Genomic DNA, 17,476 nt, shown 5'->3' with positions numbered 1-17,476 from the left:
AGCTGCATGTTCCTACCAAGTTAGAGACAGCATTACTTATAATAGCACCGATTTATATATATAAAAAAAAGATAAAAGCAGGTTAAAATGTGCCTTGTGGTTTTTAAGGTGTGTTATGATTTGAAAATTTTTTGCTTCTGTGTGGCAGTCATTTTTGCCTGCTTGAATTGATGTTTTGCAAAATATGCTGTTATTCGGAAAAATATCACTACATTTTTAAACTTCATAAATGTTTACCTCAGGGTTGGTTTTCCTTTGCATCTGACAAAGGCAATTCTCATTCCAGCATCTGAAAAAGCGGTTGCTGCAGAAGCCAGCACTCCTTCAGGAGTTGGAGCAGATGTTAGAGTGAGTGCTACTGAGCAACTGAACCAGTGCAAGAAGGAGCTCGAGTGCAAGGAGAGGAGGGAGGAGATCCTGAAGAGAGCCATAGTTCGTGAGCAAAACTCAAAATTGCATTTGGAAAAAGAACTGGCAGACTGTCAAAAGGAACTACAGTCTCTTCATGAAGTACACCTGATTCTCGAAGGAGACTACAAGGCCCTTGTTGAGAGGAGGGCTGATTCTACTACAAGGGAATGCCAGCACCATTTGTCTCTTGAGAGGCTTGACGGCCCCACCAGGTTGGAGCAAACTAAGAGTTCAAGCATTGAGAAGTCCAACTCTGAACAAATGATGGTGTGTGATGGTAATTGCATTTTGGTAGCACAGGTTCAGCAGCAAGCTCAAGAGATTGCAAGACTGGGCAAAGAAGAAGCACTGCTTAGGGAGAAGGTCGTGAACCTCTTGGAGGAGAAAGCAATGCTTTTACAAAAGCTGGAAACAGCACAACATGAACACGAAGTACTCGCTGAGTCCACAAGCAACAAGATTTCCGAGTTAGTGACTAAGCTGGCTCCACTATCCACACAGAACAAGAACCAACAAGATGAGATCAGGGGTCTGAGGGAGAGATGTGACAACCTATCTCAAGAAAAGGCAAACCTGCAATTTGATATTGATACAGCCTTTTCAAAGCTGGAAGGGCTGCGAGTAGAAAACCAGGATCTAAGAGATTCTCTGCTGGCACTGCGAAAGCAAGAGAGTCAGCTGCAAGAAAAGCTAGAGAAAGCCATGAGTGAACTGCAGGCTACGAAAAAAATTTCAGATGAGTACAGCCAAAGCGACAAGCTTTTGAGGATGGAAAAGGACCAGTTAGCTGCCAAAATAGCTGATTTATCATCCCATGTGGATGACCTGCAATGTGAAAAACAGTCACTTTATGAGGAGAAACAGAGGCTGATCCTTGAAGTCAGTGCAGGGGAAGATGAGGTTGAGCGGATCACTAGTAAACTTCAAAATTGTGAAAAGGAGTGCAATAACTTCAGGACACAAAAGATTGAGCTGGAGGCAGTCTTGCAAGCTTCCAATGAGAAGCTTGAAGAATCTGAGCACTTGAGTGAGCAACTTCGAGAAGAACTCAGTGCCACAAAGGTACAACTCGAGAAAATGAACTCGCGTTGTGACCATCTTGAACAAGAACTTGGTGCTTCCAAGGAGGCGCACAGACAGCTAGTGTGGAAAAATGATGAGCTGCAAAGGGCACTGGAGGCAGTTGGGAGAGAGGCTCAACAAAGCAAGAGCTTTGCAAGAATGAAGGCTGACAAGAAGCATGTGATGGCCATCGTGGAACTTGAAGATCGTAAAAAAAGGTAGGCCTGGTTACTTGTAACTACCACAATTTCATGTGTATAACTTGCACTTTCAGAATCTTGAAGGTAAGTTACAGGTGTGAGTTATACCTGAACCATTTAGCCTAGTGCATTTTCATAGTGTACATGTGGGTGTACTGGTGTGTTGACTAATCGTTGACACGAGGGGTATGCGAATATTCGAAACTTTCAAATAACGAATCGAATAGTTTCCTATTCGATTTGGTCTTTGAGTTGCATAGTCACTATTCGTAAATGTGAAAATTTTTCGAATAGTTTTCGAATATTTATAGACATCAACTGCATCCAATTAAACATACAGTTGGAGCAAAAGTACAGTAAATTCTGACTCCTGCAGGCATAGTATAGACATAAAACATGAAGACTTGGTAGTGGAGCGGGGGAAGGAAAGGGGGTATACTGTAAGTGTTGTGGGGTTCTCCTCCGGTACTCTTGGGACAAAGGAATGACAACACAGTAGTGCAAACAATCATTAAGGGCATTTATTGCACCTTTCATAGATCAATGCCTGCTAGCCGAGTTGCTATCCACAAAACATGCCCATGGGCGTGCGACAAATCTAGAAGTCCGACTCACCGCGACCTGATAGCGAGCAAATATGTTCGCCCCATGCTGGATCCCAACGCCTAGTCGTTCGCGTGTACGGTCACGCCAACGGTGGCGCGTTCGAAGGCGGCTACGCGAGACGGTCTCGCAGAAGCGTGGGTCGGCGCACATGCGGCACGGCACGTCCGTCCCGCTTGCTGTCCCAAATCCAAGAGGAAGCGCCTTGTCCCTCAGCGCCTGAGTAACCCCGCCTGTCGGCGGCGTTAGCAGCGCAACACTCGCGCCATCTCTCGCGCTGCGCTTCAACCACATCGACCGCCGCGGGCGTCACGCAGGCCACGCGGCGAAGCGGGAGTACAGGAGACATGCTATGCGGGAAAAACATCAGGGGACGCGCGAGAGTCGCGCATCCCCACAGTGTCCACAACCCGCCGTGGTTACTTAATGGCTATGGTGTTGGGCTGCTAAGCACGAGGTCGCGGGATCGAATCCCAGCCATGGCGGCCGCATTTCGATGGGGGCGAAATGCGAAAACACCCATGTACTTAGATTTAGGTGCACGTTAAAGAACCTCAGGTGGTCGAAATTTCCGGAGTCCCCCACTACGGCGTGCCTCATAATGAGAAAGTGGTTTTGGCACGTAAAACCCCATAATTTTAAGTGTCCACTAGGTGGACACTTACAGAATACCCTCTTAGGCTTGTCGCTTAAGTTACCATACTTTATAGGCTATATGTACAGCAATCATTGCCACTCTCTGAAGACTCCTGTGCATGCAAAGAAATTACTTGTTTGCTCCTAATGCTACATTTATGCTTCTAATAAACAGCGTTTCAGAATGTGCTATGTAACAACAGAAATTTAATAACTTTAAGAATACTAGGATGTGAACATTGTTTTATATTAATTGTGATAAGGGCTGTTCAAAAAACTGTTCAAAAAACTATTCAAAATTGGATTCAATTAGTACATGGTACTATTCAATTCGTATTCGATTCGGTCTCAAAAATCACTATTCGTACACCCCTAGTTGACACACAGAGATGTAATCAAAAGATGTGGATAGAACATTCTCAACAGCCAGCTGCATGGGCCATGTGTGTATACGTGCGCACATGTCGCAATAGCAAATGGCACGTTGCATTAAGGGGTGATATGCACTTGCAAATTGACAGTTCTTGCTTTGGCTGATGGGGGTTAAAGGAATACAGTAAAACCTTGTTAATACATAGTTGGCGGGAAGCATGGCTCAGGTGTGCACAAAGTAATGTACTAATTAACCGATAATGGCAGAAGAGCAGTGTAGACTTACCGGCGAGAAAAGAACTACCCCCTTATTCTCCCTCAAACACACACGAAGTCATGTTTTATTTGCAAGCAGGCTGCAAAAAGTCTGTGATTTTCGCTTGCCACCATGGCAACCTTGCAACAACGATGGCATCCTCAAACTCGGTAAGGCCACAAGTCAGTTTCTCCATCTGGCCCCACTTCTCTGCGAATGCCCTCATGATAGTTAACGCACGTGCTGCATCGGAGACTGAAGGACCATAACCCACTTCCACATCATTGTTGTGAACGACATGGAAGCACCAGAATCTATGGGGGCAGGAAACGCATCATGACCACCCTGTTTAGATGTCACTATCGGTAGGGACTGCTGGCCGTGAAAAGTCTATGTGCCGCAAATTGACTATCTATGGGTCTGCAAAAACAACAGTTCCCTGATTCCGGGCTTGTACACACCCAAAAACGAAGTAAATACTGTGCACTAACCATTTGGCATAAGTTCAGTGGCAACAGGATGTGGGATTCATCGCGACTATATTGAACCAGGAAATACTTTAATATTAAATGCGGCTGTATTAATGAGGTTTTACTGTTATGACTCATTTTTTATGTAAAAAATTTACCACATGCTTCTCGCACATAAAAGGATGGTGCGTAACAAGTATTCATGTTGAGAAATACACATTATTGTGATTTCATGACTCGAACTGAAATTTGCCAACATTGTACAACAGTAAGAACAACAGTGCTACGTGCATTTCTTCACCCTGTGCTCATATGTGGCAGCCACAGCAGTTACGAAAATGAAACACCCTAATGTAGGATGTCATGATACATTCATCTCCTGGGCATTGAAACTGGTTCATTGAAGCAAGTATTATATCTGTAAATTATTTAGAGTGCTCTGACACCATCATATTAATGAAGAGTTGAAGATGTCGTGTGTATTCCTTCAAAAACACATTGCTGGAGCAGATGTAGCCTTTGGACTGCTGTATGTTCTTTTTAAATATTGTTGCACTTTCACGTTGCATACTGACAATGTGTGTATCTGCACACATATTGCTAGAATGTTGAGAGGTCAGCTTTCCCACAATGCTCACATATTTATGGAAGATAAAAGGAGTGTTCATTAACCTACAATCCAATTTGAACTGCAGTACAGTGTCCAAATGACTATACTTAATGGTACATCTTGCAAACAAAGCACAAAAGTACAGAAATGTGTACAAAATGCTTGAAGAAAAGGCAAAGAAGAGGTCCAGGCCTTCTGTACACTGCATTCCTACTGTGCACTGTACCATCTATGCACTGCAGTCGTGCTGCATGCCTTCTCTGTAGCAGTCCTTAAAAAAAAACATTTCAAGTGCTTTTTTTTATTTATAGACCTTTCTATTTTGTTTTTTCATTTAAAGAAGCAACCTTAGGTAGCTGAAGTTTGTTATCCTGCAGTATGGCTTTCTCTGTTACTTTATGTAAAATTATGTTATTTAATTAGCATTTGATTTGTAGGGGGACGTGACAGTGGCCAGTGAGCCGTGCTGTCATCCCTACACTTAAATCAGGAGAAGAGTTAAGGTGGCCAGCGGGGCGGCGGCTGTGGCGACCAGCGTGGCCGGCTTCTACAACGATGCTGTGTGTGCCGAGTTTGCACCTCGAGCACACGCTGCCCAATTTTATTTTTCTCCAAGTATCAACGAAAGCGCCCCACGTTGCAGCATTGGTGGGTGCTACAGGACCCTCCACCCAGACGGAACGGCGATAAAGCAAGTTAGGTAAGCCGAGAGTCAAAAGAGTCCGTGGGCAGTCCAAGTAAGGCGAGTCCATGGAAAGTGAAGGGGATGAGCACATCCCTCTGGCAGACAAGGTTGCGACTGGCCCTGTGGACAAACAACACACAGGACGTTCGCACGGAGAGAGTGAAGGCAGATGCCCCTGCAGCAGGTGACACAGGCCATTTGAAACTAACAGGGACCCGCCGTAAGCTGCAGACCTCTGCACGCAACACCACCTTTGTCACGAGCAGAGGGTCTGGCATGCGCCAGGCAAAGGTTGGGTCTGACCACTGGTGTTGTCCTTGGACGTGAGTGGTGCTTGAGTTGGCGAGAAAGTCTTCGTCAAAAGACGCTCTATGACAGTACCGGTGCAACTTGGCGAAATACTGTAAGAGCCAGAGCAGCAGCAGCTGTTTCATGCTCTTTGCCTAGCTCCAATGCAGGCACGACTTGAAGGACAGGATGAGGAGCTGGAGGCGAGACACCATCATGAATCGCGTCGCGGGATGGTGGTGGCAGTCCATCTTCTCTGTCCGCATTGCATGACGATTGTGCACAGTTTCCAGTGTCTGACTTTTCAGAGCTATCGCCAGAGGAGCTGGATGGCAATTTGGTTGAAGGAGAGGACTGGCAACATTGGGAAGAGAAGGAGATCGCTGCTGCAGCTGCGGCGCTCTTGCTGGCTGTTAGGTGCCATGGTGTAGCGTGAGGGAAGGTGCGTGAGGTGAAGTTGGTTGACACAGTCGGAGGCAGCGGAGTCTGCCAGGTGCAGAGCTGGTGCGCCGACTCCGAGACTGGCTCAGTGGCTTGCATGGACGGATCAGGTAAAGAGGTGGTCGGGGGTTGAGTGGCAGGAGTGATGGTGTTCACGACAGCCGCGATGGTGTGTGGCATGGGAGCCGGCGTCTGGATGGCAAGGTCACAGCTGGCACGTGCCATCATTGGTGGCATTAGAGATGATGAGACCAGGAACCGCACGGTAGCGCATCTGTCGGCCGACGAGACGTCATCGTGGCAGGGCAAAGGAAGAACGCCGGCTGGCTGACGATGCCCCACGGGCACAGGCAGAGACTTGCCTGGTGCTGGCCCTGAGGGCACTGACAGAGATGAGTCGCGCACCGTGTGGTCAACCTCTGGAAGAGGACGGTAGACAGCGCTGTAGAAGTGCAAGACGGACTGTTGCAGCTCATCGTAGGGGCACGGGCCAGGCAACGTAACGCTGAAGCAGAGCTGGCGATCAAGCGGTAGGACGTAGAGGAGTACCTGGTACTTGAACTCTTGGAGCCAGATAATGTTCAGCTACAGAACTGCCTAGAAGTGCGTTGGAAAGGTGGTAGTAGTGGGTCGAACTGGAGCTCCGGCCAGTAAGCCATGGCAGCATGTCGCTCGGTGCAAGGCGCATTTTCCCGGGTCACCACTGTAGGAGGACGTCACGGTGGCCACTGAGCTGTGCCATCGTCCCTACACTTAATTCAAGGTGGAGCGGCGGCAGTGACCAGCGTGGCTGGCTTCTAGAACGACACTGCGTGTGCCGAGCTTGCGCCTCGAGCACGTGCTGCACAACTTAATTTTTTTTCCGAACGTCGATGAAAGCACCCTGCGTTGCAGTGTCAGTGGCTACTACAGATTTAAAGGGACCCTGAAACGCTTTTGACGATTTTCTACAAACATACTGAGTCGTTAGAGTAGGTCCTTCTGATCGTTAATTGACACATCTAAGTGCTCCGCGTAAAACGTGTAATTTATTATAAGGTTTTAAAAATGCACATCGCTGCCGATCGCAGCACACTGCTCGGCGGAATTTTAAGCCGCCCCTACCCATATGACTGAAATCACCCATATGACGTCAGTGAGGTGAGCTATCCGATTGGCTGACCGGGGCGCGTGATAGATAATTTTTCCAACTTTATGGTAAACAAATGATCTTCGTAATAGTTGCAATGTTAGTTGATTTGTTTCTATAAAAAGAAAGTAACATAAAGGGAATGCACAAGAACAATTTTTCAGTACACTTAAGCACTTCCGGCACACAGCAAGTGTCGTCTGCTTGTGTTACAACGTACTCCATTTTGACGAGAGCTCCGTGGTCAGAGTCGGTCTGTCTTTTGGTGAGCACTACGATTCGACTTTGTTGCCTTGTGGACTGCAAGCGTAGCGACTGGCAATATGTCAAGCTGCGACATCGTGTCCCTCTGCAAGGCAGCATACAAGCGATCTGGCTGCTCGGACTGCCGCTATCCGATCGGCACCAGGATTTGCGCATTTGTGGCCGTCACTTTACACCGAAAGATTACTAACGCAATAGCGTTTCGCGAGTCCGGTATTGGGGTAAACGCAAGCCCAAGGGGACAGGGCCTGGCCGCTTGACTGTGCCGTTTAATGGGTGAGCAGAAGCACAAATGTGAATGGTCTGCACGGCGCAGCCACCTGGTGGCACAGAGCTCAACCATACACAGTAGCAGCAATGAAGTGTATTCTTCTTTGCTGCTGGTGTCTATTTTTCGGAGTGTAATCATCAACACATTTTTATAAATGTTTAAAATGTTTTACACTTGGTTAGAGCAATATTAGTGCTTTATTTGGCTGGTTAAGCGCCACGCCAACAAGTGTCTGGACCGTGCAGACCGATCAGGCCACTCACGTACATCTACGCTAAAGTTCCATCATCAGCTTGAGTTTATGCCTCCAGTCATTTGCCGAAATGACCGCTTGCCTGTGGTTACCGGAATACCAGACACGTTCGACGCTACGACAGAATGCTCGCAACGCACGCTGCTTCAATAGCTCTCGATCGACGAACAAGCGGCTAGCGTAGAGGTCTCACGTGGGCGGGGGCGGGCTCCAAAAACAACCGGAAGTGGACTATGTGACGTCGCATCGTGACGCAGAACCAGTGAAGGTGGAGCTTAGCCCTCTTGCTCGGTGAATGAGTTGAGGAGGAAAAGCATGGCTAAGGAGGAGGGTAACTTCTAATCGCTTGTAGCTCCGTTAATACGTAACGCTTCGCTTAAATTGTGATGCAAATGTTCTACTTAAGCTGTACCCTACGCATCTACAAAATTTGTTCGAACTGTTTCAGGGGCCCTTTAAGGCTAATTACAATACAAAAGTGCTGTTTACACTGAGCATCCTTCAACAGTAGTTCAGATAAGGACAGACTTAGGCGGTACTGACAATTTTTTGTTTTCAGGAAAACTTTATACGAAATGGGCAAATGTCTCTGTAGAAAGGAACCAACCTTTCTTTTGTGAAACACAGTGAAGATTTCGAGAAAAAAATATTGTAATTCATTAGACGTCGAGAACATTTTTGCAACTGGCAGATTTTACAAATTTGGAGACCTGTCACTCCGAAACTAAAACATTGTACACCCCCAAACATTTTTTTTTTTTTTGTAATTTAAGCTATTAAAACTGCTAGCCCAAGGAAGCTTGGACTCGATGCCACCCTCAAAGTTCTTTTTTTTTAAACTGCCAAACATTGTTTTTGAGCAAGCGCCTCTCATTTTTAAAAAAAAATTCTCTGACAAATCTTCAAGTAGTTTGTTGCAAATTAACACAAAAAATGTGCAGCTACATTACATATTTATTGCATAATAAAATCCAGAGAATGCATACATTGCAATAGTAGCAAAAGTTGGCTCATTTTAAGGGTGAATAAAAAAAAGGTTGCTGCTTTTTGTTAAAATTTTACTGAATGTTCTTGCAGGACTGATAAATATAGTACCACAAGAACACAATGTACTATTCTATTTTTCCTATTTTTTAGAACCTTGTATGGACTTCCCTATGACCTCTGTAGTTCTAACAATAAGAAAGTGGGGCAGAAACCATCTGGCGATGACTGTCAATGGTAATGCACTAGCACTGCATCAATATAGCGACACAATGTATTTCCACCGTAGAAATGAATTATGTATGAGACGTGTACTGCAGTGGGATTCCTCTTTCGCGTTTTCCTGAGAACACTCGGCACCATCTAGCAGCAGCACCACGAAGCCTGCACATAACCTCTGAAATGCATGACACTCCGGTGCATGTGAACACTAAGAAACATGACATGCAGCAACCAGGCTCCTTTCTTGCACTGCTTTCTAGACACGCTGCACCATTTAGTGGCACTGCCGCAAAGTCCACACGAGAAGTGTAGAGCACCAGTGCCTTCAAATGCTGAGAATTGTTCCCTCGCTTGCGCACAGTCAGTGGCACAGACTCGGTAACCCAAGTTGGCAAAAGGTTCATTGAAGAGGTGCATATACCTAGTGCATTCATGATGCAGCTCGCTAAAGCATTCACTGAAAGATTTTCATTGAAAAGTGGCATGAAAAGTGGTGCAGCCTGCTAATGCGTCGGGTTGCTGTCCATGAGGATCCCTTATGACATGGATTCGATTCTGTTCAGCATCAGAGAAATTTAGAGATCCTTTTCATCATTGTAGAGCGGCACATTCCCAGTGGCACATACCTAGTAACCCAAGTTGGCATCAAAGAGGTCCATTGGAGACTACCACAGACCTAGTGGAACATACCCAGTATTCCAAGTCTTCGTCAAAAGGGTTTCTTTGAACAGCAGTACCTTCCCAGTCCCACGTGTACAGTAACCCATGTTGGCATGAAAGAGGTTCGTGAAGAGCGGCACAGATGTACACATAGCCACGTACTCAAGGACTCAAGTTGGTGTGATGCTTGGTTTCGAACCCTGTTACCTCAGCGCAGCAGCCTGATGCACTGCCCATTCTACCACTGACTACACAGTGACCCAGGTAGATGGGAAATCGGTTACACTCACACATACATATATACATGCACCCATACATACATGCACAGATACATACATGTACACGTACATGCATGCATGCATGCATACACACACATAATACTGTAAAACCTCGTTAATTCGAACTCTGTTAATTCGAAATACCGGATAATTAGAAGGTTTTCGGTGGTCCCATATTTTACAATGTAAATTTGATCGGATAATTAGAACCGGCGGCCTAAACCAACCCGGTTAATTCAAAGATTTGGGGTGCTATACGGCAATTCCCGATCCCCATTTCACTGCAAACCTGACGAAACGACGGCCCTTCGGAGCCACGAGGCGATGCCACATAGCAATTGCAATTATTTATAGACGAAGCACCTGACCCGTAGTATTGCTAGCACAAAAATCAGTCCACAGTACGTCCCATGCACCGCCGAAACGCGCGCCTGCAGCGGAGAAGACCTGCTTCACTGCAACGCAGCGATCATACCCGTTTTTGTCACATGCTCTCGTCCCCCACATCGCACTCTCCACGCAGTCGCAACGTCAGTGCGTGTTCCGTGCCGCTGTCACTGTCTGCCGTTCGCCCATTCTCTCTCCATGCCTGCGGCGACGTATGTACGCGCAACGCCGGTCTGCGCCGTTTCTTTGTGTGCGGTGGTTAGGGGTGTTGCAGCTAGCGTGGTGTTCTTTCTTTTTTTTTTTTCTGAACTGTGCAGATGTGCCTGTGAGTGAAGATGTGAAAGTATAAGACTTTAACCCTGCAGCAGAAGTTCTGCTTGATCCAAGAAGCGGGTAAGAACACGTGTTCCAAGACCGAGTTGGCTGAAAGGCACAGCGTGCCCCTCTCGACGTTGTCCACAATATTTAAGAACAAGTCGAAGGTACTGGAGGCCTACAGCAAGACATATTCTTCGAAGTGGTTGCGCGTATGGGCTTTCACGTACCAAGATGTGGAATCAGCTTTACTTCACTGGCTGCAGAAAGCAAACGCAGCCCACCTTCCCGTCAATGGAATGATACTGTGGGAGAAGGCCAACGACTTGGCTCTACAACTTAGGCACGAAGAGTTCAAGTGTAGCAATAGATGGTTCAGCCGTCTTAAAGAGCGCAATAATTTGACTTTCGTATCTGTCTGTGGCAAAAGCGGCAGCGCAAACGAGAGCGTCATCGACGACTAGAAGAAACACACGTTGGCTCCATTGCTTAGTGAGTACAATGCAGACGATGTGTACAACCTTGACGAGGCAGCCCTTTTTTACAAGATTCTGCCCACAAAAACGTTCGCAGTGAAGGACACCGCGGTCAAGAGTCGAAAGCAGTGCAAGGAAAGAATTAACATTCTGTTCAGCGCGAACATGTGCAGTAAACACAAGCTGCCACTACTCGTAGTTGGAAAGAGTGGGAAGCCTTGCTGCTTTAAAAATGCCTGGCTGCCGCCAAGGGATGAGCTTATCTACCGGCACAACAAGAAAGCCTGGGTCACAGGCGCAATATTTGAACATTACGTTCGGCAGCTTGACCGCAAGTTCGCGGCCACAGGCAGGAATGTACTCTTCGTTGTTGATAATTGCCCACATGGTGACATCCCACACCTGAAAGCTATCAGGATGGTATTTCTTCCTTCGAACACCACGTCGATCTTGCAGCCAATAGACCAAGGCGTCATTCACCACACGAGGAAGACTTACCACCACCACCTGCTCAAGCGCGTGCTCCTTTGCTATGACAATGGCAAGAAGTACTCCATCGACCTCCTCGGGGCCATATGTCTTATTGTGTATGCATGGAAGCAAGTCGAACCCACTTTGATCATGCGGTGTTTTGAACATGCTGGTTTCTCGAAGGAGAGCACCGTCGATGCTGATGCTGCCTATTCATGTGCACTTGGTGAACAAGGAGCCGAGTATTGTGACCGTATCAATACACTCTGTGCAGAGGATAGCGAATCCGGTGCAGTCGGCTTTGCCGAGTATCTGAACTTTGAAAATGATCAACAAATGTGCTACTCAGACTTGGAGAGTGAAGCTACCGCTGATGCGACCACGTGCGATGACAGCGATAATGATGACACTAACGAGCCCTCCTGAGCACTCACTCTCGGGGAGTTATCGGATCGCTGAACGTTATCCACAGTTTGGTTGAGTGCCACGGTGGAAATTCTCAAGTGCTGCACATAGTTGGGCAACTAGAAAACATGGCCCTTGGAGCCTCGAACTACAGGACATGGCAAACTAGCATCTCTGATTACTTCAACTAATCCAAAGATCGCTGAATAAAGGTAGCAAATTCCTGCAGCAAAATTTTTTGCCTGGGTTGCATTTTTTGTGTGTGTGTGTTCGGTTATTGCAAAAACTCGCTTAATTTGCAAGTTTTTTTGCAGTCCTGATGACTTCAAATTAACAAGGTTTACTGTACATACATAGACACACACACACACACACAGACAAACAGATAGATAGCCTCTGGAAAGTGCATGAAGTACCCTAAGAACGCGAATGCAGTAAAACGAAATTACATTCATATTGCATTCCAAGCTTGTTTTTTGGTATTAAAGAAAATTTGGAGGACGCTTAAGCTTTGTCTTTAAGAGTAAAACGCGAAAGCATTCAAAGACCCCTGACTGCGTCTCAGGCTTCCTGGTAACAGCAGCTTATGTAACCATAATATTTACTTTAAAACGCTAGCGGCGAGCATCTTTCTTTTTTCTCCTCTGCATTTGCGGCAACGGCGCACAAAGGCAAGTGCCATCTGGATGGTGTTGCAAGGAACAGAGTAAGGTGCACTGCTCTTTGAATGGTAGAAATGCTGGAAAAGGAGTTTGTATTGAGCTTCCGTGTAACAGAATTATGTTTTCTCATATATTCAAATTACAATCCAACACTATCATGTCTGTAGGTTGTTTGTAAGTCATACTTCACAATTAGTTCAGTAACGCCTCTGCGCCATGAACAGGGCCTGCGTGGTTTGGTATGCGTGGTTCGGAATGATTTTTCACTCGCAAGACATCTGGCGCCAGATGCCCACACTAGATTTTCTGTGACACGGGACGTTTAACGCTATCGCATTAAAAAGTCTCAGATAGTGTCTTTTTGCCTCTTCTGAATAATAAAATGAGCTTGAGTTTTTAGAGCTCCTGTATCCATATCTTTGCTACGGTACGTTACAGTAGCAAGCATGTGAGAGCATGTACAGTGAGCTGTTTAAGGCTGGTATGGGGAAACTAAATCTGGCACTACTCTCTAATTACACCTTCTATTGGAAATCCTCCATGACCGATGCACCAGCCTAGTGGAAAAGCGCGATGACACCACTGCAGTGGAGGAGTCAGCTGAATCTGTTTAAATAAGGACAGTCCCAAAAGGCGTGCCAAATATTATTTTTTTTTAATCTAAAATTTTTTGTATTGGGCAGGAAAACCTTAGAACAGTTAACTGCTGGGCTAGTTGGTGATCTTGCATACTGAAAAGATTTTGCGCCAAAAAACAACACACACAAGAAAGATGACGACACCCTTTCACAATGGAACCGAGACTACCTTTCTCGCACACATCTATTTCACGAAGAAAAAATCTTAATTGAGACAAAGTGCAAAAATTTCGTTATCAAGTCACAAAATGTTGCAACTTAAAAACTGTGTGGTGTAGATAATGCAGTTTTCTACACAGTCGCCGTTTCCTGCACAGTCTGACACAGTCATTGCCGCCACTGCAATGAATGACTCCGTGAATGCCAGGAGCTGCCATTTTGTACATGCAATGAAGTTGAACAAACTTTTTTTTTAGTCCCAGATTGTCATCATCTACAACAAGACAGGTGCAATATACTTGCCCGACTAATGCGGCTACCAAGATGGGCAGAGGTATTTTGAACAGTTATGACCTATGACAGAAGTAGAGGCACGGCAAAAACAAAACCACCTTTATGTTTATAACACTGTAACAGAACAGTAAAAAAGAATATGCAAACGAGCTGTCAGGCATTATAAATAGAAAATCTGGTCTAATTATTCTTCCCCAGTAGAAAAAAAGTCTGGACATTTGGCCATCCAGTCTAGGTCAAGTCAAGAGGCTGGACATTTATTCGGGAAGTCGAGACTGTCCTGCTAAATTCGGGATGGTTGGCAACCCTAATCAGTACTGATCCCTCTACTTGGATGCGAACTTTAACCGCCAAACCTCTAAATCTGCATTCGCTATATAAGGTAAAAAAACTAAACCAAGCACGGAGGTCTCAATGCAGTCTGACTATGGGACCTCCATTTACATTTCATATGTGTCAAAACTTGTACCCACTTTGAAGCAATAAACTTGTTGTAAACTACAACCTGTGTCTGCTCCCTCTCCCCTCATTTATACCTGCCTCGCTTTGTAGTGTTAGACAACTTTTTCACTTTACACTGGTTGTAGTTGCGACCTAGCACATTTTGGCTTTAATATTGAAAAGTGTTCACTCTGACAAGCATAACATTTCCACTTGGCTTTGGTAGGAACAATGCCAAGCATGTTTTTTCTTAACTTGTTCATGCAACTTTGTGACACCAAGAATGCAATTGGCCATTTTGTTACAATGTTTCCACTCCATAATTTCAGTCTATGATGAAGTTCAAGTCTTCTGCATTTTGCATAATGGTTTTTGTGCACCTAATTCAGTGCCTCACTGTAAATTTGCTGCGCGTATTCCCAAACATTTTCTAGCATTTTTTATGTACCTATATTATACTGTGTGACTATTGGTGACATTTATGCACATGTACAGTCAGCTGCAGAAGTTTGCAGGATCTGCACTGCGTGGCAGAGCTACGCAAAACTGCATTGCTATTCTCTCTACTGTCACACAGTGTGGTATCGAGGCTGCGCAAAGTCCACCTGGCGCAGTACTGGGAGCCTCGACACGATGCCCTATGACAGTAGACGGTGCAGCAATGCAGTTTTACATCACTCTGCCACGCATTGCAGATCCCGCAATCTTTTGCAGCTGACTGTATACATGCTTTCATGAGAGTAAATACAACACGCTGAATGGCACCTGCACCTATGAACATATTAATGTTCATAGTAGTGTAGCAGAAAGCCATAGTAAATACCACACCTGCAGAGTCTTTCAAAGTTTATTTTAGTTAAATCTCAGTGTGCGGACAGCATTTCATTTGGAAGCAGTGGTACCTTGACTTTCTACAGCTGCTGTGTTTCTTGCTCTTGTGCCTCCCACCTTCCCATTCCAGCTTGCAGAGTGCAGTGACTGAGCTCGAGCTCAAGTTAGAAAAGGCTGTGCATGAAAACAAATGCCTGAGGTTTCAGCTCAAAGCAAGAGAACAATTCCAAGTTGGAAACACTACAGGTAAGACTTTCCTTATTTTCTGCATTCCTACTACCCTCTTCCACATTTTTAATTACTTTATATTTTTTTGCCTTTCATGCTAGCTTTCTTTCTCTTGATAACTTTACTAGTATGAGCTTGCGATATTGTCTTTAAAGGAACCAACAACAGGACAAAACATTTTATGAAATTGTGCTGGAAACACTGACAGAGTTCTACACATTTATTATACAATGAATATTGCATTTGTAGAAGGAAGCACACTATCCATAGTTATGTAAGCTATTTCCTTATTAATGTTGAATTCCAATGGCGGAGTCGGAGCAAGTTTTTCTGCTCGTTTCGGAGCAAGTTTGTTCCAATGACGGAGTGAGAGCGGGAGTAAGGTGTTCCAATGAGAGAGTCGGAGGGGATTCAGAGCGGAAGTCACTCCGTGGAGCAGAAAAAGATGCTCCGCCAAAATCGGCGGAGTGGACCGGAACTCTGCATGACGTATTTCCTTTAACACGTTTGTCTGCTGGGAGGCGCCACCGGTCACGACTCGCGAGGAAGCAAAAGCTGCAGCACCCTTGGCGAGATATCCATTCCGCACTTTTAAAAAAACAACAGGTGAACGGCGCTGAAGAGACAAGTGACCGGTGCGGCGGTGCTGGGCGCAAACAGCAGAAGGAAATGACAACACGCAAGGTATCCTGGGTAACTCTGTGATAGAACTTCCGCTTCAGTCTTGCTCTGGCGGCGCAGGTTGTGTTCCACTCGCGGATCCGGAGGCGCTGCTCTGCGCCAGAGTCGAGTGCTCGCTCGCCGAGTCCGTCGGCTGCTCCGACTCCGCCATTGGAATTCAACATAAGTCAGCCCAGAAAATTGCATAAAACAAAATGAAGTGGCACTTGTACTAGTAGTATAAAACTTCAATGCAAATGTGGTAGCCCCCCCTCCCCTTATCCTTTTCTCCGCAAATGATCAAAAGTACATGTAAATTACTTAAGCTGTCAAGTACACAATGCTTTCTGTTTTGTAATGCAACAGTAAAATGTTTTACATTAGATAATAATTCAGTTGAATGCATACATCTGGTTGTTGCTTAACCAGATGCTTAAGCATCATACATGCAGATTGTTGTATATCATGGTGAAAGTTGTCTTCTAAGTTTAAAGTGTGCGTTTGTTGCTTTGCTACCTTAAACTTTGGCTGGTGCAGCAACAGCTAATAATGAAAGGCTGGTCATGGCTAAAAGTTTGAGTATTCGCGGCCTAAATAAGAACTTAACTGCATTGCATTGTAACATTGTGAAATTAATGTTACATAGTAAAATCTATTTTGTCAATCCCATTTGCATTGCAGACCAAGATTTCACATAGATTTATAACTGAATTTATTGAACTGTTGGTTATAGACTAGTGTGGCTTATTTCCAGGGCCCCTGAAATAACTACAGTTGTGCCTCATTATCGTGACCCTTGTTAACATGGATGACTTGAATTATAGACAGTGTTCATAGACACTGAACACACTTGCACTTCATTAATATAGAAAATGACTGTCTGGACAATGGACAGGGCAGAAATGCACAAAAAGTAGAAAGGATATGAGCTGAAAGCCTCATGCACATTGGGTGCAAAATATGTGGCATGCTAGCAGTGGCAATACATGCCATTGTCAGCGCTACCGCATTGGCCAGCACCTCTGCCGCCGCAGAAACCATGTGATAGATCGAGTACTCACATGCTCTTTGAAGTGTACATGCTTTCTGTGAGGAAAATTGGGCTGTGTCTCCCATTTCTTTCAGCTGTTCTATTGGCACCTCGTGCACAGAAGTCAGTCAAGACGGCTCTTTCTTGTATGTGCTAGCTTCACCAACAGCGAAATGCGAAAACACCCGCGTACTTAGATTTAGGTGCCTGTTAAAGAACCCAAGGTGGTCGAAATTTCCGTAGTCCTCGACTACGGCGTGCCTCATAATCAGAAAGTGGTTTTGGCACGTAAAACCCCATAATTTTTTCTTTCTTCACCAACAAGCTGTATTTGTCCTTACTGCACTTGTAGCAACTTTCTTTAAGTGAAAGTACCACTTTTTC

General features: G+C 45.4%; 1 protein-coding gene across 5 annotated transcripts in view; it reads left to right on the top strand.

The window, feature by feature from the left end:
• The window catches only part of LOC135906148 (uncharacterized), a 281,677-nt gene that overhangs the window by 203,081 nt on the left and 61,120 nt on the right, over positions 1 to 17,476 (top strand). For all 5 annotated transcript variants that reach the window (XM_070524112.1, XM_070524105.1, XM_070524086.1 and 2 more), the window contains 2 exons: positions 287 to 1,691; positions 15,305 to 15,420. In XM_070524112.1, coding sequence (XP_070380213.1) covers positions 287 to 1,691; positions 15,305 to 15,420 — 1,521 coding nt within the window. The remainder of the gene's footprint in view (positions 1 to 286; positions 1,692 to 15,304; positions 15,421 to 17,476) is intronic.

The sequence above is a fragment of the Dermacentor albipictus genome, chromosome 1 (assembly GCF_038994185.2).
Source record: "Dermacentor albipictus isolate Rhodes 1998 colony chromosome 1, USDA_Dalb.pri_finalv2, whole genome shotgun sequence".
NCBI lineage: Eukaryota > Metazoa > Arthropoda > Arachnida > Ixodida > Ixodidae > Dermacentor > Dermacentor albipictus.
This window is presented reverse-complemented; position numbering and strand designations above follow the sequence as displayed.